At 39.0% G+C, this 27770-nt stretch overlaps 1 protein-coding gene across 3 annotated transcripts; it reads left to right on the forward strand.

Annotated features, from left to right (window-relative positions):
* Nucleotides 1-415: 415 nt before the first annotated feature.
* mybpc2b (myosin binding protein Cb) lies at nt 416-27705 on the forward strand. 3 transcript variants are annotated; one of them, XM_005448291.3, is made up of 30 exons: nt 437-516; nt 5675-5689; nt 7514-7534; nt 8734-8757; nt 15289-15357; nt 15459-15607; nt 15707-15824; nt 15936-15984; nt 16173-16229; nt 16342-16514; nt 16695-16827; nt 18330-18454; nt 18596-18701; nt 20627-20793; nt 21144-21309; nt 21418-21524; nt 21626-21655; nt 21756-21898; nt 23237-23396; nt 23533-23637; nt 23725-23913; nt 24025-24159; nt 24293-24460; nt 24615-24703; nt 25000-25195; nt 25339-25478; nt 26382-26541; nt 26937-27073; nt 27171-27357; nt 27552-27705. In XM_005448291.3, exons 1-30 carry the CDS (start codon nt 495-497, stop codon nt 27572-27574), a joined length of 3363 nt encoding a protein of 1120 aa, XP_005448348.1. In that variant the 5' UTR covers nt 437-494; the 3' UTR covers nt 27575-27705. The 3 variants fall into 3 exon arrangements, with proteins under 3 accessions (XP_005448349.1, XP_005448348.1, XP_019218248.1); XM_019362703.1 differs by lacking the exon at nt 8734-8757 and having other exon boundaries at nt 456-516; XM_005448292.2 differs by lacking the exons at nt 7514-7534; nt 8734-8757 and having other exon boundaries at nt 416-516.
* Nucleotides 27706-27770: the final 65 nt, after the last annotated feature.

Here is a 27770-nt window from a genome sequence, read left to right on the forward strand (position 1 = left end):
ACAGGATATCTAACAAAGTATTAAGTGAGGTAAAACAAACCTAAAGATAATCTTTCAAACGCTTGTTGATCTCAATTTTAATGTGAGCATAAGAGGTGATAAGTGAGAGATTAGTCTGACAGATAGATAAAGTGTCAAAAACGTAATCGCCTAGTACTCGTTTCAGTGTATTCTGTATGTGTCCAGCAAAGATTCAAAAGCTCAACAGGTTTAGTCAGCCTATTAATCTCGTCATCCTGCAAATGTGACCCTTTTCAACATCACATTATCCTCCTTTGTCTCCACCTTAACAAGGTCTCACTCTGAGTGCGTCTCTTCTCGAACTCCCCAAGGGTGTCATATCTCCAAAACTCTTCGCTCACTGGAGGGCGTGGGTGACTTGAGTGCCAGGAAAGCTTTGAATAACAGAAAGAGAGAGAGGGGAGAAATAAAAAGGAAAAAAGCCCCACAAGCCCTCAGTCTTCCAGCGGCAAAGAGAAGACACAGGAATAACCATGCCTGAGCCAGTCCCTGAAGGTATGCAGATACTTTTTGTAACATCATAATTCATTGTAATTAGTTTAGAGGGTTTCATTATACTGAGGTGTGTTGACTTGAAAAATATAAATAACAGTAAATTCACATGAATGCTGTAGAAGTTAATAGATAATATGAACTGTTCCCTACATTTTGTTTTCACATTTTTTCAGTGTTAAATATATAATCATTACATAGTGCACCAAAACTGAGAATTTTTATTTTAAAAAATAATATATGCATATTTATTTACACTACATATATCCTATAGGTTGTGAAAAACAAACAAGAGATGGTTTTGTAGTATGTTGTGTAGCATGTCTGCTGTTGTGGCAGAAGATACAAGCAGATGACAAAACTTAAAGTGGGGTGAAAGTGAGCTTAGGTATTAATGTTATAGCTACTGGTGAGACTGACCGTGAGTTTGAACCCTTTGAACTCTGTAATACTGACATTAAGGTAATATTACAAAGCAATTCCTTCAAAATATGATGGAAAATATCCATTTTTTAAAATGTATAAATGAAATACTACCCATTTGTCAGGATATTAGCATTTCACCTGTCTGCTTTCTTGTTATCTGTCCATAAAGAAGATTTGAGACGGAGTAAATAATGACATAGCCAGTTATTACATCACTAGACTGAGTATCTTTATGACATCAGAGCACAGATTTCTATCTTGTTGACTGAACTGGCAAGCTTCCAGCTGCAGCAGCTTCATAGGCAAATACTGCTGGAGCTTTACGTGAGTCCTATATGAAGGTCAGCTTGTGTCACTGTAATTGACTCACTTCACAGAATATATACACAGTACTTGTTTTCAATGCAGTGTTCACAGTAAAAATCTGTTATTGCTATTTTATATGATAATCTGCTTTTTGGGATTATGTAATGCCCAATAGGATAGGGATTTGACATCCTTGATTGCATCATGCCTTCTCATATTTAATTGCGTGTTGACCTTCACTACTACCTTCCACATTGACTCATTCAGTATCACCTTAAATCAACTAAGCTGATAGCAGGCTAAGGTTGCAGACAGTCTCAGTTGCCCTGATAGATCTCTTGGGATAGCCGAGTTTTGTAGGGCAAGACTGTGCTGACGGGTGTTGAGCCTCTCAAACCCTTTCCCCCAAGGGGTCTCCCGCTGACCACATTGTGGCAGTGAATGTCATAGGCTTTGCTGGAGTTGTTCACACATTATTGTTAATTCTGCTCTGTAATATTTGATTCTGTTTCCCAGCATCTGTCCTTGCCCTAATCTTTTTAAAGATCTAAGCATGGCCCTTTTATTTTTATCCCAGAAACCTAACCAGGCACTGCTGTTATTCACCATATAGAGCCAAAGTGTTTATCTGAGTAATATGAATATGATTCCACTTTGCATACTCTGTCTGCACCACCCAACGCTCTGTCATTCCAAGCCAAACTTAACTGCAAAGCTTCAAGTACGAAGATCAGATAACCTGGCACTTTTTCGTTTTTAAGCTCTGCTTGGTGCTTCTAGGAAATATTTGACGGAATATATTTTTTAAATACATTCTCAACTAATACTCTTATTAAAAAGAATTGTGGTGACATTTTTTACCTAGCGTGCAACACCACTATTTACCCACAAACTGAATTCCCTTTCACATTTCCACATCAGTTAAAGATTTTCTGTGCTACTTCACTTAACAGCACTCAGATCACACCCTCAACTAACAGCTAAAAATACTCTGCAGTAAGCCCTGACCTTTTCTACTTTCATAGAGTTTCACACACCCTGACGTATCGGGTTTTGCCTAACAGTTTTGGAGTCCCAGCTGAGATAAATCATTATGTAATGTGTCATTTTTACCTAAAGAGTTCCTTCTTGGTCTTCAGGCCTGATGCCCTCTTTAATGTGGCACTGCTCCAGAGCAGTCAGTCAAGTGCGTGACAGTTTTCTAGTTAGTGGTTGGAAGCAATGGTGTGATTCACGGTCATAATTCCTTTCATCGCGGTGTCCTGATGAAACACGATGAGCGCAAGTTGAATCAAAACTGCTCTGTGAAGTTTCTCCAATTCCTCAGCGCTGTTTATCTTCAAAAGGGTTCCAAAACCTCAACGTAAAATGATGAAATGATTAATGTCCACTTGGCGAATGAATACATTTGTCTTTAAGTCACTCTTGATAGAAATCCATATAGTAAAGTACCACCACTAGAAACCACTGTCACTTCCTCACTGAGTGGCAGAGCTTTCATTAAATGCATGTATAATGCAATAAGCAGCTTAATCGCCAAAATTTAACAAACACATGCAGATATTGTGGCATGGGGCAAGAAAGGTTTTTTGTATCTTTCCTGGCAGCAGTGCTGAAGCAAGACATCAGAGAAAGTGTTTGACTGCCTGCTGCAGGGGGAGGTCCGGGTTATTCATTTATTATCCATAACCATTCACCACAGTCATTTGGACGACCTCTGCATCAGCTGATGGAGGAATCCAAGCAGTGCATTGATCCAAACTGAATTCAAATTGCAGCAGCAGTGACGGGAAATTGCCCTCTGCAAGTAATACAGCCGCATTCCACAGCTAACTGTTCAATTTCCAGGCCACAGAAATCAATTCCTTCAAAGTAAGATGTCCGTGAGTATAGCACAACTAGCGCAGCCCGTGATATTATTTTAACATTTTATATGTTGTTTTACATTATTTTAGTATTGCAAACATATAAACATATAAATAATCATCCTTACATCTAGTTTAAGTCAGTCATTAAATATGACTTTTATCCTTTGAAACTTCTCAGTGTATCAGTGTAACATTATACAAAGCTGTTTTTGTCAGTCGGCTACGTTACAGCATATGTTCATATGCAAAGTAGTCCAAGCGTATCAAAATTAACAAGGGGTTTTCTGGCATCAAGGTGCTTTATATACATTGGCAACTTATCTCTGTGGCTGAATTGTACCTATAAAAGTGTACAGAGCTGTAGAGTTCAGACGGATTTATTTTTTGTATTGATTCCCAAAAGATAAACTTAGAAGGCAGATATGGATGGCAGTACTAAAGAGAAGCGACTTTCAGCCAAGTTGTCTGAAGCTGTCACTTCAAGTTAGACGATTTTGACAGGACTGGACAGACAACTTGTTTAAATGAAGGAGTGATCCTGCCAGTTTTTTACATTTTTTGACCATCTGTGTAAAGTTGGTGTTTCTGTTTGACAAGTAATGACAAGCTGTTAGGAATTTTTAATAATGCATGAAGTGTAGTACCTAGTAGAACCAAATAATAAAAATATATTTAGCTTTATTTACTTATCTCCAGGTGTCCAGTGTAGTGTAATCACCTAGAAATCACAAAAAGCAACTAAAGAGATGGATTTCTGAGTTGAAACATATTAGACAAATATTACTTTTACTTTCACAAAAGCATTCTAGGTCATCAAAACTGTGTTTTGAGATAAACTAAATATCCGAAGTATCATAAATACAGGTCTGACACTTATAGAAACCAAACTCTTTGAATATAAGTCAGCAATTCAAAGAGTTATGATGATTTGGCCCCTTGCCTCTGGACATACGTGCATTAAATAGTGTGACTTCACACTCTTGAGAACAATGTGTCGGCTGCACTGACACATTGTTCCAGTAAACAGTGTCACTTTCTGATCTCTATGCATGTGTGAAAATGCGCCTCTTTCCTGTCACCACAGCCAATTAAAAGCAGTCTTTGCCCTGCCAGAATTATTGGTTGACATCTCTATATTATGTTTATACCAATGAAATGTAAGTTTATATATACACAAAAATATATATAGTTGTTATTGCTTGTGTGTGCATTTTTCTTAAATTTATAAATTTGTAAAAAACAAACAAACCCAGAGACATTTATAAAAAATCTTTTTATAATATATATCACTTACTAAAATTGACTAATTTTGTAGTTTTTTTCTTTGTGTTTTATTTTTTCTTTGGCTTTGCAACCACATTTCAAAGTGCTAGCCAAATTTGCACCACAGACATTGTGAACCAAAACGGCAATAATTGTGTTTGTCATAAAGATAATGTAAGTCTTGTTCTTTTTTTTAACATATTTGTATATTTACATCTATCGAGCGCATCTTCAAAAACCTCCTAATTATATGAGTAGCAGAACTGCATATGAAACCACCGAAAGTCTCTGAGGGGACTATTTTGACTGTGAGAAGCAGCTGTTCAGAAGTTCATTACACTGCTTTATCACAGACTTGTTGAAGATGATCAAGATTCTCGCTCCATGTGGACTTACATAGCAGATGCCGGTGCAGATTTACACTCAATGCAGGTCTTAAATCCTCGAACAGGATATGTGAAGTATTAAAACCAAAAGCTCTTTTTTTCTCTGAATACTATTTCAATTTATGTCTGTTTCCAGCTTCTTCTACTGAAAAAAAAATCAAGCTGTCTTATTTTTTCCTTTTGTTAGATATAACAAATTGTCATATGAGATAATGCAGTTGTAGCATTAAATATAATGTTGTTATGAGGAATGCAGGCATGTATTAGTATTGTATTCTACACATTTACGGTCTTTTTAAAAAGAGAAACACAATAAATCATGATTATATTTTCTGTCACAACACCTGTTTTATCCAGAAATTTATGACATGTGAACAGTAAACCACACCAGGTCAGGTTGGAGTGACTATTCAAGGAAACTTTGTGTAGCTGAGAGAATATGGTATGACTTCAGGGAGGTCATAAGACACCATCCCTGGCCTTTAGCAGCTACTCCAGTGACCCCCAGCAAGACACTGTGGAAGTCGGGTGTATTATAGGCCTCTATTTCCATTGAGAAGTTGCTTTTACCATATTTAGTCTTCAACAATCACACTGGATCATAAAAATTCCAAAAGTGGCTACTTTTTAAAATGTATCTTCTTACTGTGAGCAATATTTAAAATTTATATTCCGAGATTGGTAGCTTCACTAGTAAATAAGATACATTTCATTTTATAGAAAGCCATAACCCTCAGACAAACAGGACCATCGTCAGACTAGGTGTTATTAAAGACGCAAAACAGTTTTGCCTGAGAGGAAGGATCCTTTGAAAACAGATAAAGGCTTCTTAAATGTAACAGATCACAGTACATTTCTATAACTTCTGAATATATCTTTCTAACCCTTTTTCACCCCTTTTGTGTTTTTCAGGGAAACCAGCGGTGGGTAAGTAAACTGCTCCACAACTGACCTTTTGCGTGTCTTACATTATCACATGGTGACGCGATTATAGCTCTCACATTTTCACTCACATATCATGTCAACTGCATGTGTCAGGCAAAGGCAGGCTTCAGCTTATAATGGCGTGTAATCAGTGTCCACTGATATTATTTATTCATAAACTTTTTATCAAGCGAGTGAGTATATTCATTTTACTCCTGCATGCCTGCATGCCTACATGCGACTGTGTGGTCTCTATTTTTATCTTATAGTGTTTGAGAATATTTTATGAAATGCATTATGAAATTGTTGTTCAACCAACTGTCTTCAAATTATGTAGCCATACAGACAGAGCTCTGGCAGAAGTGCTTTGGTTTCCACAAGCCATATTTTAGTGTGGTCATGTGTCTCTAATGTTAGTTTTTCCTATGGGACTGTCATGGTTTTATTTTTTATTTTTCTATGTCCAACAAACATCCACTAATTTTAGTCCCAGTGGAGGCAGCTGAAGAAAAAGAAGGACAATGACTTTCTTTGCTTCTTTTTTTGAGACTTTTGAGGATTTATGCATTGTTAATAAGTGACACAGAGTGGGTTTGAGTTGAACTGAGTGTTGAAAAATGCATTTTAACTAATCTGTAAAACTAATTACCTGATGAATACAGAACAAATGGTTTTGCTATTGCTAGATAATGAGTTGAGCAATTACTGAGTCAAGAAGACAGGCCTCAAATTCAATCACGTCATGAGACAACAGGAAACTGCTGAATGGAATAATGAAATTGTTGTGCCACTCCCATTTAGTGTGTTTGCATTTCTTAGCTAGCCTATCACATCTCATCACCAGCGCTAACTACAAGCAGACACTTTAATATTACAGTGTGATTATGTAAAATCAAGGAAATGACACCATGTTATCTGCACATGAATACAGCAAATATCAAAGCAACATGCTTGTTTGTTTATATTCATAACCACTCTAACTGGAAATAATCATCGTCTTTTCTCCTTCTTTTTCTTTTTTTTTAGAACAACTGTTCTTTCTTTGTTAATATGAATAGTTTTGGATTGTACAGAAATGAACTGTGTGTGTGAAGCAGACAGGACAAGCTATCTGTCAGGTTTTAACATAGCTCATTGACTGACTGCAACTGGATGCATTTTCCACATCTGAGTTCTCACTATGACCTTTGGTTTGCATTTCACTGCAGGCATGCACTGTATGAGTTTTTGTGAGTTTTTGGTTTTGTTACATTTGCAATGTCTCTAAATGTAACATTTTCCAGGTCTCAACATTTCTTCTTATTCATTTTTTCCCTGCCACAGCCTGAAGAGGATGTGGTGGTCTATTAGTGTCAGGGAATAATACACTCACTATAAGGACTAAAGTATATCCATTCATCCAGCCATTCCTTTTCTTCCTTTTATGTAATTCAGGGTCACGACACAAAAGCACATGAATTATATAATAAAGTATAAAATCAAGGACCTAGGAAGGACATTTCTTACCTCCTGGATAAACCATGATCAACTGTAAATAGTATTATTGCAAAGTCAGAGTAGGGTCACCGAGTTCTGAAGTTGTGCATGAAAGTTTCCATAGCTTTGCCGACTCAGTAGCTCCCGAGCTCCAAATCTCCTCTGCCATTAACATCAGCACAAAAACTGTGCACGGGGAGCTTCGTGGCATGGGTTTCCATACCCTGTAGGTGTAACGTGTAGGTGGCCCAGTGTCTGTATAATGCACAAAGACATTCTTTTTCACTGCACATAGTAACTATTTCTAGTGTATATTGGAACTCCAGGTTAATGTCCCTTCATTTTCCTTAGATGCACCCGCTGAAGATGGAGGTAAGGCAGAATCATGGGAATGAACTGACATGGAGGCACTAAATTTACCTTGAGTGTTATATTTTAATGTATATGCCTGTGGTATCAATTTAATGTCCTCACATATGAGTTCATATGTGACATAATGTGTGAAAATTACAGTATGTGCATGATTCCTTCAGGTTGCAAGTTTGTAGGTTGGTCTCAGGTGATCCTCGTAACTTTTTGTTGTGTATTCTCTAAATGGGCTAAATCTTCTTTTTTTCACAAAGAGTTTTCTTCACAGAACTAAGCGATATGTTACCGACTGTAACATATCCGACTGCTGTGCTGTTATGACATGAATAACAGGATTATTCATTTCACATGTTGTGATGATTTTTTTTACCTGACTTTTTTTAATACACTTTATATACATATACCTTGTAGTATATGTTATGTGTGAAATTAAAGTGGACCTACTATGCTTTACTTTTTGCCTCGGTGCATTAAACATGGTCATGGTTTCAAATATCGAGGTCACCATATGTACATGTAAGCAGAGCTCTCTAAACTGCTCTGCTATTAGATCTGTATGATGTCATAGGAAGGAAATACACCGCTCTGGTAGTGAGCACACCAGCTCCCACCTGTTTTTCAAATCTTCTTCTTGCAAGGATGAGCTAAGCATTAGAAAGTTTTCTTAAAGGGAGGAAGGTGTTAAAGAGGGAGGAGCTGCTTCAAACAGAGGGTGACCAATGTGGCTGCACCAAGGCCTAGTATGAAATGAATGAGCGTTGTTTTGAATCATGAAACATGCAGAGCTATTCTAGAAGAGTTCAAAATAAAGCTGGTAATGAGCATAATAGGTCAACTTTAACCTTAAGCTTTATATGCTACACATGTGAAACACATGTAGTGTGTAAAACTGCAGAGTTTTGTTATTTACATCATTTAAAAGTATGTTTCTGTTCTATTTTTTTTTTTTAATTCGATACTTTATGTGTTTATCTGCCTAGCAACTCTGAATGTGTTAATAGGAAAATATTTGAATTTGCAAATGCAAGGTGGATTGGATGTTAGCAATTTTTAATGAAAAATGTGACCGTGCATGGTGCTTGTGTTACAGCCATGTTGCTGTGTTGCTTGGTCTCTGTTGCAGCAATATGTGGTTTTTGTGCAACAATAAGCATTTGCTTCATAGCTGCTTTTTTCAGTTTTGTTTGCTTCCTTGTCTGCAGCTGATTCAGAAACTGATGGAGATGGTAAGAAAAGAGCAGCATTTTATGTTGATGTGTTTGCTGAAACTATATTTTTCTAAATCGTCTGTTTGAGTGTTAAGATTAATGTCAGTGTAATATCGGTATTATGTGCTAGTCAAACTGTCACATAATATATTGTTAAGTGAGCCTGGGTCCAGTTTATTCGATGAAATCATTTGATTACTTCAGTTTGGACTGATTTAATGCTTTTTAAAATTTTAGGAGGTTATGTGTTTTCCTAGCATTTGCATTTGCCTCATTCTGTCTGTAAACGCAATAGCTTGAAAAATTTTGAATTAATTCTGATAAAGCTATGTAGGGGTGTAGAGTTGCGTCATGTTAACAGTCAAATGCTTTTCTTACATCCACCAAGGCCTTCAAAATAAACTTCATGATGTTTGGATGAAAATGGACAAAAAGCCTTATAACTTGGAAAGTATGAGTCTTAAAAGTATTGTCAACAAAGTATCGTATAAAGATTTAACCTCTGACCTCTCCTTTAACATCAATAGATTGATCTGAAGATCAAAGTCATAATTATGCTATACTGAGCTATGCTTTAGTTTGACCTCCAACCTCTTCTTTAAGGTCAATTAAGATCAAACTTTCATAAAATGTCTTTTTTCTTTAAGTTTGTTTTAAATTCTACAGCATATTTATCATGTCATATTTGACCTCTGACCTCATTTTGACATTTCACATCTGCCTTTCTTTCAAGTTAAATTTAAACATGTTATATCTTTAAAGAAAGTTAGAAATACACTGTAGTATAATATTAGTTTTTATTCACGTCCAATTATTTACAAATTAATATCTATTAGCCATTATGTGCTCCTCCAAAATATTTATATCAAAATACAATACTATTCGACTAAAAGAAAACACTTCCTAGAGGGTGAGCTGCATTGGTGGAGGTTTTGTAGTGCTTTTTATTTTTTCAGTTTTACAGCATATATTATTAAAACCAGTTGGTTGCATGCAAACCTTCTTTGGATTGAAGTTGTTTGTACACAAGGTTCTTGTTCTGTGATGAGACTGCTGTCTGCCAAGACAAAGTATCACTCACTACAGAGCTCATAAAATGTGCATGAAGCTGTTTGACCAAAATTCTGTGGTATGCCACCGAGCTCCTCGTGGGGATTATAAAAAGAGATTCTGCTTCTCTCAGTGCTTATCAGCCATGAGTTTTAAAACAATAACCTAATATTGTACAGTTTCCTCTGACCTATCATGGGATAGACTTAGCAGGACGGATTCAGTTACCTTCAGAGATCCTGAAGGCAATTGAATACCTTGCTCCTGTCAGGTGTAGTAGTAAAGTGTGAGGTAGGGTCTTCATAGTTTTGACTTGTTTTCAGGGTTCATCCCACAGATGTTTGATCACACTGGGAACTATGGAGTTAACACTCAAAACTCCAATGTTTAATTCATGAACAAATTTGAACGTTCTGCTGTACGCAATGTTTGCCTGAAGGTTTGCCACCTCTGTCAGGTAATAACATTACCATAAGTGGTTCTACTTTGTCTGCAACAATGTCGGGTGACGGGATATGTGATACGAGTCAAACATGTACATGAATGACACATTTTCTCATCAGAACATTGCCCAGAGCGTCACACTATCGCCACAGGCTTAGCTATTTCCCATGGTGCAGCATTCTAACTTGTCTTCCCGAGAGAAACCCAGACAAACAGATGGTTGCTCCTGGTTTTTTCTTTTTTTCACACACTTTTTTCACTTTGACTCACTGATTAGGTTTAGGCACTAAATGCCACATATTTATCTTTAGGTATTTACATCTACTTGGTTAAGGTTACGAGAAGTTTAAATTCACCCCATCACACTAGATGGGCGTGACAGGCACAAATATTTGTGCATCATCCATCACTTTAAAGGGCACGTTGTGTCTAACTGCATGGACCAACCTTCACTCCGTAAGTGAACCTTGGGTGCTAGAAGGTTGTCCTTCTCCTGAAGTCGTTGGCTACACTTTGTTTGGCAACCCACGACTGGATCCCAGAATGCTGTCATATTTGATATGTTGAGACCCAGTCAGCTTGGCTCCTTTTTATTTTCTCTTTTCTTCTCTGCCAGCAGTATGTCATCCTGATATGACAGATCAGTTGGTGCCTAACATATCTAACCCCTTGATAGGTGGGAGTGTACAGAGATAATCATGTTATTCACTTTTTCTCCCAGTGCTTTTAAAGATGGCTTGTCTGTGTGTCTATCTCAGTAGCAGCTTCAGAATCACGTCTTAAGTCTTTTCCTAAACTCTTCAGATCTATGTCTGTCTCAAAGAGAAAACACTGTGGGCATCCTAGTGTGTGACAGCGTTCTTATGTCATTCATCCATTTCTGTCCCCTACTGGTGGTATCCACTGATGCTACCAGACAACTCACAGACAAATTATTTTGTTTATGTTCTTTCAGCAATTTAGAATTTGTTTCTCCATGTGAAAATTATTGTCTCTCCATCTGTGACCTATGATACCAACCCTCTTGTGCTTCTGTCCCTCAGGCAATTTAAACAATGAGAGTGGAAACACAGCTGTGGTTCGTGTGCGGCACTCATTGGGGCACAATAGCAGCTGTTGCTGTTAACATGCCAAGTGTCATCTGATGTTATGACACTTTTTATGGTTGCTTCTCAAATTCAACATTATGCTGTATTAGGAAACTGCAAGGAGAGGTCAGGTAGTGAGGTCATCCGAGACATTATCAAACGCAGTTCCTCCAGAGAGCGCTTGATCTGCATATAGGGTCATGTCTCGTCAGCTCAAAGGATCTGAGATGTTTGACTAACTAAACTTTGTAAAAGTGTCATAAAGGCTAAATCTAAAAGTGTTGCTGCAGCGCTGCAGCTCAGGTTTTATAAGAAAAATTTAAGAGCTGTTGATACAAAGCTGTCCCCATCTGCCTTAGTGATGCCAGAGTGATCAGCTGAACGTCTGCTCTATTTTGACTGACTAGATGGAGATCGCATGGAATGGTTCTGGAAGCGTCGAGGCCCCAGGGAGCTGAAGGGTGCTAATTTCTTGGTATACTTTTTCAGACATGTACGAAATGTCCAAGACTTGCTGTGCTTAACAGGGAAACACAGCACTTATAAGGGTTTTCCTTTTCCAATTTGAACATCTATGTGTTCTTAGTATGAGGTAAGGTGCAGCATTAGTGGCAACTGAGAAATGTAAACTCTTTCCCGCGGTGCATGTTATCATATGTTAGGAATATGTTTGGAGTTAAGCCTGGCAGACTGGAGCTTGGGAGCGATGCCAGCATTACCAGGAAGATGGCCAAAGTGTTTCTTTTTTGGACTGTTGGAAATATGCAGATGATGGACGTGGAGGTATGCAAAGGAAAGATGAGAAGTCACAGACTCTATCAAACGTGTCAAGACTGTTTTGTGTCCTCACAACAAGGCAGCCATGTAGGGAAGCTGGTTGCTGAGCTGAAACATGCCACAAAGTACTGGCCTGCCAAGCAAAAGTGGGCTCGAGACTCAATATGAGGTCATGAATATTAAATTGGGCACCTCTATAAATTTCCTGCCAAATGTGCCCAGTGGTGGATGTATGACTACAGCTCTTTCCTTTCCTACCATTCATAAGTGTGCATCTCATCTGATGCCGTGAATGCCCATCGCTGAATGTGGGACTCAGCAAGCTACTCCTGCTGTGACAACATTTGCCTAGAGGGAGGAAAGGTACATTGTACTGCAGATCATCCAGACACAGCTCAGCATGGCACATGTATAAGAGAAGAAAGGGTAAGCTTAGTGGTAGAGTGTGAGTGGGAAAAACTGGAGCATGAAACAAAGACAAAAAAAGCTTGAACAAGTGCAAAACCTTCAAAGGGAAACATAAGAACCCTAGCTCTTAAGCTGTCGGCCATATTTTACCCCAACACTGGGAGTACAGTTTCTCATCATCACCATCATCCACCATGAATCCACCAAGCTACATTTTCCATTCTGGTTAGAAGTAAAGACAAACACAGGCAGGCTGAAGATAGAAACAGAGGGAATCTGAACAAATGTACCAAAATAAGCCTAATGTAGACGCAATGATGTCTACATCAAACTCTAGACTAATTTATCTTAATAATTCAACATAATGTCACTAAAAAATATATTTTTTCATCTCCATTAAGTCAGATGTGAGAAGTTTTTTTTTTTCTTTTTTCAAAGTTCAATATTATTAATATATCAGGCTGAATAACAACACTGACTCAACACTGTGGCATATGGTTGAGTTTGTGCACTGATTTCGTCATGCAGTAATCACTCAGGGCATTTAAATTTAATTTCAAAGAATCATCATTCGGTAGGAGGTCAAATATCTTTTGTATACAGTCCACATTTTAAATATAGATTTATAGATTTTAAAAATATTTTCAGGTCTGCCGTTTCTTTGATCCCCTGTCCTGGCTACAGAAAGTTTATTCCACTCCTCTGAGTTGAGTTTGCCTTTAATGTATCTCTTAAGAGTCAATTTCTGTGTGGGAAGTGCTTATCATACCAAGGCTGTTTAAAGCCATGCTCACAGGGGTATAATGTGTGTGGGGGGATTATCATCACTTGGCCAACTGCAGTTTGTTTTGGGGCTCTCATACTAGCAATGGATGTCTGCAAAAAAGTTACTGCCAATTTTTTAAAAAATGAATCGGAATCCAACATTCACTAAGTTAAATTTATTGCAACAAAATTTATACTAAGCTTATACTAAGTATTAGATTTATAACTTATAAGAACAGGAGATAAAAATAGATTTTTAAAGAGTTAAATCTAAATCACACTTCAGTGGTTTATTTGGTGAAGTATGTGACATTAATGTTGTAGTTTGATTCTATTTAAAAGCAGTATATAAATTATAAATTCAAGTTCTTTTAATTTTTGCATTCATCATTTATTCACAGTTGCTAATGACTAATTAACCGAGTGCATTTGATCAACAACTCCTGGTTGCTACTTACCATCTTAATTCCCATAGAAGCATTAAGGTTGCACTTAACACATTGCTTCTGCATTTTAACTTACTTTTTGCAAAAAAAGTAAGTAAGAGTGCTTTTTTTAATTATTATTTATTTAATTAACAAATTGTGGAACACTATAATATCTCTTGAGTTGTATTTAAATAATTTAAGAACCTGGTATGGGCCGTATTATATGTAATTGTAATTATATAATACTGTCCTAATGGATAAAACCTTAGTGTGTGCTTTCTGTGTCACTTAATTGGACATCACTTCGTCTCAGTAACCCACACCTGGATTCTGATCTACCTTTTTTCCCATAAGTACTTGAGCTTTTATTTATTTATTTATTTATTTTAAATATTAAGCAGTTTGAATTTGAATTAACGTCAGTGCTGGCTTGGGATTTTTGTGTAATATTTGGGGGTTTTTTGTTATTTAGGCAGCATGGGGTGTTCTGTTGTTGCTCTGTGTGTGGTAAAGTATCTGCTTTGATTGCAGCCTTGGAAATCAGTCCAGCAGAAGTAATCAAGATAATTTCAAATATTAGATCCGATGTTTGATGATTAAAAGTACACTGATTATTTGAAGCTGAGATCATGACTACTGAGATCATGATCTTATCATTATGAAAGAATTGTTGCATTTTACTGTGTGTTGTTTCGATGTAATGACTCTAAAATAATCATTGTGTAACTGTTGTTTACTTACCTTGAGTTTATACTGACTTATGGTACAGTATAACTTAAAACTGTTATACTTTCAAATGTGAAAGTGGGATAATTGTTTTTTGTAGCAGACCCTGCACCGGAGGGAGAATGAGGACAATGTGAAAGCACAGTGCAGGGCTGTGACAATGCAATGCATGAAAATGTGATGAAATTCAGATGTGTGCCAGCTATGTCTTGGTCATGCTCAAAGAGGATATTGTATTCCTGAGTAGCTTCTCATGTCTTCCAAGCCAAGTCTTGGCTGTGATTGTTTAGTAAACTGAATTTATTAGGCACATTTATTTTCACTGTCAGAAAACAAAGCAGAGAGCTGCACTGTAGAGTAGGACGCAACAAAAGACACTAATGCCAATTACAAGTGTGCATTGTTTATAGAGTAGCACCTTGAATGCCAAATCTTGGATGATGGTAGAAAAAGCTGGTGCATAAAGGACACCAGGTGCATTTGTTAATAGTTTCATATTTTTATATAGTGATTGTGTATTTCTGTACGTTTTGCTTGCAAGCAAAAGACAAGCACGACACTTCATCTGCTGTTACTGAGCTTGCTCTATCGGCAAGCAAGTGTCCAAAAAGTTCCCCATCATGCATGGAAGTATCATTGTTCAGAAACAATGTGACTTATAAGTGTTTTATATGTATTTTAGATCCTCAGTATACGCAAAGATATATCCAAACCATTCACCGTGTCTCTTGCACTTTGGCATTTTGAACATTATTTTTTGTTGTATGTTATTTTGCAGCACGTTTTAAATGAATCCATAAAAATGGGTTCCAGATTTTAATGATTTAGTGATTTAACAAATCTTTTTTACTCCTCTTTTTCAGAGCCTCAGTCTACTGAGCTCACTGGGCTCTTTGTCGAGAAACCGCCGAATAGTGTAGTCGCTGTCGCAGGTTAGACACACAAATGAATGCTTATGTTATTGCTGTCTCCAGGAATCTGTAATATGCAATATATAATGTCATGTGAATTAACTGTTGCTTGTGAATGGCAGGAACGGATGTCACTTTCATAGCCAAGGTCGACTCCACCAGCCTGACAAGAAAACCCACCATGAAATGGTTGAAGGGCAAGTGGCTGGACCTTGGCAGCAAGGCTGGAAAACATTTGCAGTTCAAAGAAACTTACGACAGAAATACTAAAGTGTGTGTCAAAGAGAGACATAGATATTTTTTTGTACTTTGTTGGCCGATCCTCTCTCTTCAGAAATAGCTAAGAAGTAATGAATATTTTCTCCCTAAGATCTATACTTATGAAATGAAGATCATCAAAGTGGTCCCTGGAGACGCTGGTGGTTACAGGTGCGAAGTGACTTCAAAAGACAAATGTGACAGCTCCACCTTTGAGATCTCTGTTGAGGGTGAGTGAAAACAGACTCTGGCCTGCTGAGGCTGCCACGGATTCTATACATACTGATGTTTTGATCTGATCCAGGAATAATGTGCGTTCTCTGCAACTTCTCATATTACAGCTGCACATCAGGACGAGCAGGCAGATATTTTGTCTGCCTTCAAGAGAGCGTAAGTGCTCTGGGGTTTGTGTTTCATCCCGTGGAAAATGCATGCATAGACTTTTTAAAATGTTTTTCCGTGTATTTATGTGTGAACATGTCTCACAGCACATTGGTTTGACAGTATAGTACACTTAATGTTGTGCCATGGCAAAATGCATTATGTTTGATACAGTTAGTCTGATTCTGTACATACAGTGACGCTGGAGAGGATGAGGGAGATCTGGATTTCAGCGCTCTGCTCAAAGCTGCTAAGTGAGAATCTTGATATTGTTTTGTTTATCGAGGAGACAGTATGATTCTGTCATTTTATTTTGTGCTTCTTCTGTCCTACGTGCTAATAAACCTCCTTTTATTTGGCTGCCAGGAAGAAGAAGAAACCTGAAAAAGAAGAACCAGAGATAGATGTGTGGGAACTGCTTAAGAGTGCCCACCCAAGCGAGTATGAGAAAATCGCCTTTAAGTATGGCATCACTGACCTGAGGGGCATGCTGAAGCGTCTGAAAAAAATGAAGGCCGAGCCTATTGTACATAGCGAGGGTAAGTCGGGTCAATTAACGGAAGGGAGGGGAAGAAGTGGAGGAGTATTACAAATATGATGGAGAGGAAAAGGATAGAAAGAAGAAGGCAAGAGGAGGGGCGCTATGAGGCTGAGCGGGCATGACATATGTGAGCTAATGAGTTAATTTGAGGTTTTTCTCTGTGCGTCTTCAACTACAGCTTTCCTGAAGAAGCTTGAATCTTGCTACTCAGTGGATAAGGGCAAGAAAATTACCCTGAGGTGTGAAGTGGTGGATCCCAATGTTCAGGTCAAATGGCTGAAGAATGGTCAGGAGATCAAACCCTCAGCCAAGTATGCTTAAAAGCATAAACACACACACACACCAGTTATCCACACTGATCTTTTTGTGTGCTTTTTACAGGGTACAGCTTAATTAAACAGTAGTGTATCATATCATCAGATCATCAAGCTTAGATGGACTTGGTGGGCAGTGCTTAAAAATATCAAGCTAAAATTATCTGTGCGACACAGTCATACTCAGAAAGGATGCTGCCATCAACATGTTTTATTTTTAGGCAGTCATAAGGGGCCTCCCAGTGGGTTAAAGCAAGTCACACTGCCAAGACATCTTATGCCCCAAATCCAGAAACTCAAGCAGGACAAAGACCTCTGTTTCCTTAAATGTCCCAATGTGGGAAATATACTATATCCTGGCAGTCAAAGGAGTTTGCAAAGAAAAGCGTCTGGACTTCTTTAAGTTGCTTGAAGACGTTTCACCTCTCATCCGAGAAGCTTCTTCAGTTCTAAGGTCAAATGGCCGAGAGTCCCAGATTTAAACCCAGTGGGAGTATCCCCCCAAGGAGGGACAAAGGACCCCCTGGTGATCCTCTAATCACATGCGCCCAGGTGTGAAAGCGGGTGTGGGACCTAATCAGCCAGGGTTTCGGGTGAGCCCATTGTGAAACCTGGCCCCACCTTGTCATGTGAATTCCTGAGGTCAGATGGCCCAGGATGTGAGTGGGCGTTAAGGCGTCTGGGGAGGGAACTCAAAACTGGATTATAGATGGCAGACAGTTGGTGTCGTAAACCACCGCCTCTGTTCAAAGATGGTCGCTCACAGTGGACATAGATGGCCTCTTTCACTCCTCTTTCAAACCATCTGTCCTCTCTGTCCAAAATGTGAACATTGGCAAGCGCATGGCACAACATAGAAGAGCCACCTCCACAGGACAAGACTCAGCAGTCCACCTGCATCTTAAGGATAAAGGTCACTCTTTTGAGGATGCCAATGTTCACATTTTGGAGTTTGAGTTCCCTCCCCAGACGCCTTAACGCCCACTCACATCCTGGGCCATCTGACCTCAGGAATTCACATGACAAGGTGGGGCCAGGTTTCACAATGGGCTCACCCGAAACCCTGGCTGATTAGGTCCCACACCCGCTTTCACACCTGGGCGCATGTGATTAGAGGATCACCAGGGGGTCCTTTGTCCCTCCTTGGGGGGATACTCCCACTGGGTTTAAATCTGGGACTCTCGGCCATTTGACCTTAGAACTGAAGAAGCTTCTCGGATGAGAGGTGAAACGTCTTCAAGCAACTTAAAGAAGTCCAGACGCTTTTCTTTGCAAACTCCTTTGACTACGATGACCTGGATGACTGAGAACCTTCACAGATATATCCTGGCAGAAAACTGTAATATATGTTGGCTTTGCTAGACAAAATATGTACCACTGCAACTGTCATAAGTTTGATTCAAATCCACATTTTAAATACAAAGGATCTGATACTATACAGTAGTGGAAATACTTTCAGGGGTGCTTTCTTTTTGATGAAATAACACTGTCTTTTTAAGGTATATCATGGAGGCGAGCGGCAATGTCAGAACACTCACCATAAATAAGGCAACCCTGGCAGACGATGCTGCATATGAGTGCGTGGTTGGGGAAGACAAGTCTTTCACAGAGGTGTTTGTCAAAGGTGCACTTTCTCTTTTTTGATTGTTTGGTAACAGTAGTGATCTGAGAATACAGGAAGGCAGCACGTCTTGTCCCAAAGCATGAAAAGTGAAGTTTCAGTGCTTGGTTCATGAACTATAAAATCTCCCTCTGTTGTGTTCAGAGCCCCCTGTGACTATCACCAAGCTGATGGATGACTATCACGTGGTTGTGGGAGACAGAGTGGAGTTTGAGATAGAGGTGTCGGAAGAGGGTGCCCACGTCATGTGGTGAGTGAAATTCACATTATCGGCAATAAAGATTCAGTATATGTACATATGCTGAAAACATTTTAACTCGTTCCTCTTACACAAGCATTTAGAGTCACGTGTAGAAAAAAATAGTTTTCACAGGACTCCATAAAGTTCTCCAAAAAAACTTAAGTACACCATTACCGCATGCATAAGAGGACAATTCACTTGATTAGTTATCAATTAGTCATCAGTCAGCAAGTGTGAGCTCTATAAAAGAGAAGTTTTGGCAGTTTGGTGGTCTGAAGCATTCAGATGTACGTTAACACAATGTCACAATCTTCCCAGGAGCGGATGTCTCAGCAAAGTCGCCCCAAAGTCAGTCCATGCAATACTCAAAACTCCAAAAGAAGAATCTGCAGGCCTCTGTGAGCACCTTAAATCATAAAATTAGTGAGAATAAAATGAAAACAAGATTGAACAAGTGTGGTTGTTTGGAAGCGTTGCCAGGGGAAAGCCTCCAAAAACAGCATGACAGCACAGCTTAGGTTTAAAAAGTTGCATCTGAATCTGAGCCACAAGACTTCTGGAACAATGTACATTGTACAAAGACCAAATTGTAGATGTTTTGCTATAATACATGGGGCCATGTGTGGCAAAAACTAAACAAACATATCAGCTAAACATCTCAAACCAACTCTCAAGCATGGTAGTGGAGGGTTAATGATCTGGCGGACCATGAACTCATCTGTATATTAAAGCAGCGGTCCCCAACCTTTTTTGCGCCACGGACCGGTTTATGCCCGACAATATTTTCACAGACCGGCCTTTAAGGTGTCGCGGATAAATACAACAAAATAAAACTAATACCGGTACCGAAAAAAGAAGATTTATTCATAACACACGTGAAAAGACCCAGAAAAACCGAGTTAACGATAAAAACGATAACAAAATAACGCCGAAAACCGATAAAAACCCTGAAAAACATACATTTCACACCTGAGCCTCAACTCTCGCGGCCCGGTACCAAACGACCCACGGACCGGTACCGGTCCGAGGCCCGGGGGTTGGGGACCGCTGTATTAAAGTATTCCTGAGTCAAATGTGAGGTGACTTAGCCCAAATTGGGTCATGCAGCAGGACAATGATTCTAAGCACAGCAGGAAGTGTTGTAATGACTCAGTCAAAGTTCAGACTTCAACCTAAAATGCTGTGCTGGAACCTTAAGAGAGATGTGCATTAATGAAACCTTAATGCACTGAAGCAATGTTGTAAAGAAGAGAAGATTTCACCATAACATGTGAGAGATTCTTAAAATCATATAGAAAATGATTATTTGGAGTTCGTTTTGCTAAAGTTTCAAACCTTGTGATAACTTTCTTTTCCTCTGGACTGGAAGTCTTCATTCAGTAATATTCCACAGTTAATTTTTGACCTTCTCATCTTCATATCAGATGAAATTATATCATAGGAAATCTTGGTTCTGGTCAAAATGTGTGGATGCTATTTGATGTGCTTGATACAGGAGATTTTGTCACAAACTCAATTGAATGTGTAGATTTTGATATGCATGTTAGATGGTTTTGAACATCGTAAGTCAACAAAAGCATTTCAAGCTCAAATTCTGAAGTTTATTTCAGTTTGTTTCACTGGAGTTTTTGAAATAATTTTGATACAGCGTCGCTAAATTTAGTATTGTGTCTTTTTATTTAAAGGTGCATTTTGAAAAACCTAATAAAAAGTACAAAGAGCAAATGAATTAAATTAATTATAATTTTAAAAACATGGTATACACAGCTAGATTTATATTATTTTGTAATATCTTGATTAATCTAAAATCATGCATTTCCAAAGCCATTTTGCAGTGTGACTGGTAAAGTTAGAGCTGGTCTCAGTTTACAGTTTGTTTTTAGAGAGTTTTAGTGACAACTTTTAAAAAATATCTGTTTTATATTAATTTCCAGGTTTTTTGAAGACCAAGAGATTCACAAAGACAAAGATTCAAAATATCGCTTTAAGAAGGATGGAAAGAAGCACACACTTATCATCCAGGAAGCAACACTGGATGACATCGGAATGTACCACGCTTGGACAAATGGGGGTCATACCAAAGGAGAACTGGAGGTGGAAGGTACCACATGAAATCATAATAATCTCACTCATCTTTATTTTAGTTTTGAGTGAGAGTAAAACATAAACCATTAGAAAAGCCAAGCTAATAATGATAATATTTTTAAAGCATTCACACATGTGTTGTATCAAAAGGTACTATATATACAGTAGCCGAGGGTTTCTCTCATTTAAACGTTCACTGCAGAAGACTGCTGGCCCAAGGGCTCGGCACCTCTCTTTAAAAACAAAGTAACGACTCATGGCAGTGGGTGTCAAGATGAGTGGATCAGTGGGTGTCCTTATTTCCTCTCCCGCTACACTTACACAGTCTGTCTCCTGCCTAATCTATGCTTTTGTGGTCTTCCTCAGAAAAGGAACTGGAGGTGTTGCAGGACATCGCTGATCTGACAGTCAGGGCAACAGATCAGGCTATGTTCAAGTGTGAAGTGTCTGACGACAAGGTCACAGGAAAGTGGTACAAAGATGGCGTGGAGGTCTTGCCAAGCGAGCGCATCAAAATGACCCACATTGGAAGGTGAAAAGACGATAGCAAATGGTTTTGCCTTTATGTGAACAAAGTTGGGGGGTTTTATTGACACAGATACATAATACTACATGATATCTTTTGTGCTGCTTGTCTCAGGTTTCACCGACTGATTATTGATAATGTGAAGCCAGAGGATGCTGGAGACTACACATTTGTGCCTGATGGATATGCCCTGTCACTTTCTGCCAAACTGAACTTCTTGGGTGAGAAAGACCGAACAATTACAAAGGTGCTGCGGTGGAAACATTAGTGTTTCCACCGGCAGCCTGGATAATACTGTCACCTCTTTTCTCTTTCATAACAGAAATTAAGATCGACTATGTGCCAAGGCAAGGTAGGTACCTGTATTCATAATTAAACATCCTGTGTATAGTTCAAACCCAAAGACAGCCTACTTGATTGATGGCTCTCTTGGTATGCTGTAATTTAACCAGAACCTCCAAAAATCCACCTGGACACCACTGGAAACATGGTTTCCCAAAACACTATCATCGTGGTGGCTGGCAACAAGCTTCGTCTGGATGTGGAGATCACTGGAGAGCCAGCTCCAACTGTTGTCTGGTCCAAAGGAGATAAAGTAAGGGCTCCAAAAAATGGCTTTGTAGGAACAGCAGATACCAAGGTTACTGCAGTTAACTAAAACTAAACTAGATATATGGACATATAGATTTAGCAAATTTAAAAATGAGATAAAGTTATAAAGCAAATATTCTTAGTTGTCCTATTTGTAAATTTGGTAAAATTTGTTTAAAAAAAACTGCCTGGTTAGCATTTGGTAGAGGTTAATATTAAAACTTTGGATGTCTGTGAGTCAACAGCTTTTTTAAGTATAGAAACTAACACTAAAACTAATAATAAGACACTTTTAGATAATAAGCACTAAGCTGAAATGAACAAACCCGCTCTGGAAACTCATTGAAACTGAACTGAATTAAAAACTAAATAAAATAAAAACTGATAAGAAAATTCAAAACCTTAACTTAACAAAACCTTAACTCTGGTAGGTATACATCCAACAAAGCATTAATTATTTTAGTTTGGATAACTTGACAACTTACATATCAGGAGATGTGTGGAAATGAAAACTTTTACATTATAATTTAATGATCACATGTGGAGTTATGAGCAGACCTTAGGTGCCATCCGTGTCATACTAAGAGAGCTCCCTTCTTATTTTACACTCAACCTAAGGTCAGTCCAAGTGGCCCATTCATGCCCTTCTGGTTTGCACAAGTGCCACCAGCTAACACTCGGTTTAGTTCATGTGCCACTTGCAGCCTAATTTCATCACTAGCAGACTGAAGTGGCAGAACAAGTGGACAGTAAAAAGTGAATAAAAAAAGATAAATCTCCTTTTAGTATAAACAATACATTCTTGTAATGGTGACACTTTATGAACTATCCATCCACAAAAAAGATGATGAAAAGTCTGAGATGTCTTCAGAAAAAGAAGTGCAGCTTCATAAATACGCCATGCCTCAATTTTTTCCCGCTCTGCCTTCTATCTTATTACAAAGAAACACTACCACTGTAACTTTATAAAAAGAACTGGCACGGCTCTTTGGCTTAACCGCCTCACTTCAGTGTGGTACTGCAGGCCCTGAGTAATGTCTTTGGCTGTAAAACCGATGATGATTCAGACCTCTGGCTTAAATAAAATTAACAGTTCACAGACAGCCCCTTCCCATGATGTGATCCACTCTCAAAGACTTGCAACACAATATTTCCTCATGCAAAAAACAATGACCAGTCAAAAGATTTTGCCTTCAGCTGGTTTGGATATGTGAGTGGGCTCAATTTGGCCCTGAGGCCTTATGTTTGATACCCCTACTCTAACCTCTGTAACCCCAACTTTAAGTTACAAATGAACCTTAATTGTTAGGCATGTTTTAACTGCTCTAATATTGTGTGTTAGCCAATCACAGACACTGAAGGACGTGTAAGGGTGGAGGCCAGGAAAGACCTCAGCTGCTTTGTCATAGAGGGGGCGGAGAGAGACGATGAGGGCAACTACTCCATTACCGTCACCAACCCTGCTGGAGAGGACAAGGCTGTGCTGTTTCTGAAGATTGTGGGTAAGTGAAGGTTTTACAGGATAACATCAGCTGGTTTCACCTCGTAGTGACCAGCAGACCAGCGATGTTTTTTTGCAAATACCAGTTTGACCTGTCTTCTCTGTTGTATTTAAATAAACTGCAATCTTTTTATCAGATGTGCCCGACCCCCCTGAGAATATCAAGTGCACAGGAGTGGGAGAGGACTGTGCCAGCATTGTTTGGGACCCTCCTAAATTTGATGGCGGTGCACCAGTTAAAGGTGGAGCATGCATTACAATAATCTTTTTTAAGGAAAACAAAAATTATTATTCAACCTGTTCATGTAACTGCATTATTACTCCACCAGGTTATCTCATGGAGAGGAAGAAGAAAGGCTCTTCCAGATGGACAAAGCTCAACTTTGACGTGTACGAATCAACCACATATGAGGCTAAGAGGATGATTGAAGGCGTTCTGTATGAGATGAGGGTGTTCGCTGTCAACAGCATTGGCATGTCTCAGCCAAGTCTCAGCTCCAAACCTTTCATGCCTATTGGTACGTTTCACTGGCGTCCTTACGTCCTCTTTCTTAGCAACTCCCTGTCCCTCCTTTGTTCAGTGAAGCCAGTCACTGATTCTCTTGAGTCTCCTTTCCTGTCATCCTCAGCGCCAACAAGCGAGCCAACGCGTCTGACAGTCCACGATGTGACAGACAGCACTTGCAGCTTGAAGTGGCTCGCCCCAGAGAAGATTGGAGCTGGGGGCCTCGACGGCTACGTTATTGAATACTGCAAGGAAGGAGGTGATGATGCTGTATATTTACGTGTAATAAATGAAAACAGCTGAATGAATGAAAAAAAGAAAAAGATAGGAAAAGGACAAGATGCAGATCACACTTAGTTTAATTTACTACGTGAAGTTTTCTTTTAACGTAGACACTGAGTGGGTGGTGGCAAACCAGGAGCTCTGCGAGAGACAGGGATATGTGGTGCGCGGCCTCCCCGTGGGAGAGAAGATCAACTTTAGGGTGGTGGCAGTAAACATGGCCGGGCGCAGTCCTCCTGCTCTAATGTCACAGCCTGTCACCATCCGTGAGATCGTCGGTGAGTGACTCAGATTCACAGCCAAATAAAGTGAGCAAGTATAAATGTAAATAGCACATTTGGATGTAGCATAGTTTTTGTTTGTGTGGCCCACAGAGAGTCATACGGCATGTTATGATAAGAAGTTTAAACAGGATGTCTGTTTCTTCTTCAGAACATCCAAAGATCCGCCTTCCTCGTGACCTGAGAACAAAGTACATCAGGAGAGTAGGAGAGAAGATCAACCTGACTATCCCCTTCCAGGTTAGAAAGGATGAGTTACTGTGCACTAATCAGTATAACAATCAGTAACAGTGATATCTTAGTGAGAGCAGCCGCTGAAACCAAATTTAGTTTTTTTCTTATGTTCAGATCCTAAAAAGCATTAGAATAAGAAATTAGGAGCTTATTTTAGAAAACAGAACACAGTTTTTTAGTTAGTTTGTTTTTTGTTTTGTGCATCGTTTTAATAATTTGAGTATTGAAAGTATGTAGAAAAAACACAACCTGAAAGCTACATTTTTTAAGTCATAAAACTTGATTATGTTTTTGCACAACAGGGCAAGCCACGCCCCATCGCAACCTGGTTCAAGGATGGCAAACCGCTTGACGAGAAGATAGTCAACGTACGTAACTCAAACGTGGACAGCATCCTGTTCATTCGCTCAGCAGAGAGAGAGCACTCTGGAACATACGAGCTGGTTCTGAAGATTGAGAACATGGAGGACAGAGCCAGCATTAACATCAGGATTGTTGGTAAGACTCCCAGGACTCTAGACGACTTAGCCCAGCCCATTTTACATTTTCACTAATCGTTAAATCAAAGAAAAGGCACACGAGATGATGCAATATTCATCAGAGTTTAGAAGCTTGCACTAATAGAAGTTTAACCCAAACAGACAAGCCTGGGCCACCTTTGAATGTGAGGGCGACTGACATCTGGGGCTTCAATGCAGCACTTGAGTGGGAGCCCCCCAAGGATGATGGCAACTGTGATATTTCTGGATACACTATCCAGAAGGCAGACATGAAGACCAAGGTGAGAAAGGGAAAGGGGGGTGTTTTCAGCCTTCGTCAGCGCCACAGTCACCTGCCAAGATGTCCAGTGAGGACCTGTATACTACGCAGGACGTTATCTCTCTGAATCATCACTCATGACTCACTTTACCTGCAGGGACACTGCTTTCTTACTTTATTCACATTTTTATTGAATTTTGTTGCATCTACTGTGGTTTCAGATTAGTTTCTTTTGGCATGGTCTATTCTATTTTATTGTGCTACATATCATTCTGCTTATTTAAGCTATTTGTTATATACTGTTTAACTTAATTTTTAACTTTTGCAATCAAGGATTATTCCTAACTCCAAGTTAAAATAAAACCTTTTAACAAATGCGGTCTTTCTTTTGTTCTCCACATAGACCGTTTTATCGGCATGCTGCCAAAGCCTACTCAAACGTGATTGGTCAACAGAACGTGATATACAAGCAAACCAGAAATCTTGGCCCCTGCCTACAGATTATGCAGACATCTGTTTATATAAACAGTTTATAGCTTAGTGGATTTATGAAGAGCTGCAGGTCTTGCGAGTCTGTTTGACCAACCTGCTTCATGCATTCAAAGCGGAGAGATCACAGCTGACAGGATGAAGTGTGTGCTTTGGCTGCATTAGCACAAAAGCATATTTATTTGTGTTTTATGGAGAATTACGGAATAACATGCTATTTATCTGATTCACTGATTTGTTCTGGCCAATCCTGCTTTGTCGTCTTGTCGTCTTTCCATCAGAGAAGGAGCCAAATTTGAATCTCGGGTTTGCTAACATTAGCTACCAAATGCTGCTTCTTTTACCTTTAGCAACACTTGGTTTGTTCTCCATGCTAGATTTGTGGGGGATTTTTTGTGGTTTAATATAATATTATCACTTTTTTTCCTCTTTCTAGGAATGGTTCACTGTTTATGAGCACAACAGACGAACAAACTGCACAGTTTCGGATCTGGTCATGGGAAACGAATACATGTTCCGCGTCTACAGCGAAAATCTCTGTGGCCTGAGTGAGGAGCCGCGCATGAGCAAGAACACGGCTGTGATTGCCAAAACAGGTGTGACAGTGTTTCTAATATTTCCATGCACTCGAACACATATTTAGGCCTAAAATGCTGATTTTAAGTCATCTAAATGCATCTAAGTTAGCCAAGTTATAAGTACATTGTAAGCCATTTATTCCAATGGTGTGTGGCCTTTTGTTGATTGGTATATATACGGTTTACACCAAGCATGTCTTCCTTAATGATTTACTATTTAATAAATAAGTAAACCTTTGATTTCATGTATACATGCTGCATTTTATTCAGAAGTAGTGCTTTATATTTGTAGTGGCAAAGTTGCATTTTTGTTGTTCTTTTTAAACATCTGAGCTGCATGTTTGAGTTCATACAGTTCATTTCTGATTTCTGCAACCTTTTTTCCCTGATTACCCTCCCACCCTCTTCTGAAGGCTTGGAACTCAAATCCAAGCCCTACAAGGAGAAAGACATGTGCTGCTCTCCCAAGTTTACTCAGCCGCTGGTGGATAGAAGTGTTGTGGCTGGTTACAGCACTGCCATCAGCTGTGCTGTCAAAGGCTTTCCTAAGGTAAAAGTGCATGTTAAAAATGGAGTCCTCTAATTAGCCAAGAAGTAGCACAAACTAAAAATCTCAGCTTTCTTAACTCAGCTTGTTCAAATCTTAGCCTAAGATTGTCTGGATGAAAAACAAGATGATTATTGGGGAGGATCCCAAGTACTTGATGCAGAACAACCAAGGAGTTCTGACCCTCAACATTCGAAAGCCAAGCACCTTCGATGGAGGCAAATACTCTTGCATGGCTGTCAATGAACTGGGCAAGGATGAAGTGGAGTGCACACTTAATGTCCGAGGTAAGAACACTGGGCAAGCGTCTGAACGGGTAGGGGAGGACAGATGAAGGAACAGGAGGAACTTTGGTTATTTTAGGACAGGATGAGTCTTGATGGTTCTGCTAAACACTTTACAACAAAACAATGATTGCCATCACACTTGGACTCCAATCTAACAAAAGCTGACAACCACTATCTCTCTTGTTCTTTCACAGTTTACAAAGAGCCAGAGAAGTGAGAAACTGGACAGCAACGAATATGAAATTCAAATTATGAGCCAAACAGTGAATGTAAACAGTGGACGTCACAATGAGGAGAGCACACTGTCAAGATTGAATCAAATAAAATTTAGTGATCCTTGCTGTAAAAGTTGTTTATTCTGATTACATTTTATGTCTGTTAAAAAATTATTTCATGATTATTTATGTATATTG

This window comes from Oreochromis niloticus, linkage group LG8, assembly GCF_001858045.2.
Source record: "Oreochromis niloticus isolate F11D_XX linkage group LG8, O_niloticus_UMD_NMBU, whole genome shotgun sequence".
In the NCBI taxonomy this organism is placed as follows: domain Eukaryota; kingdom Metazoa; phylum Chordata; class Actinopteri; order Cichliformes; family Cichlidae; genus Oreochromis; species Oreochromis niloticus.

What these genes read in the sequence shown, in the direction of transcription:
- mybpc2b (XM_005448291.3), top strand. Translation starts at nt 495, where the DNA reads ATGCCTGAGCCAGTCCCTGAAG. An exon ending in GCCTATTGTACATAGCGAGG is followed by an intron (nt 16,515 to 16,694) that starts GTAAGTCGGGTC and finishes CTTCAACTACAG; the next exon opens with CTTTCCTGAAGAAGCTTGAA. An exon ending in CAAACCTTTCATGCCTATTG is followed by an intron (nt 23,914 to 24,024) that starts GTACGTTTCACT and finishes TGTCATCCTCAG; the next exon opens with CGCCAACAAGCGAGCCAACG.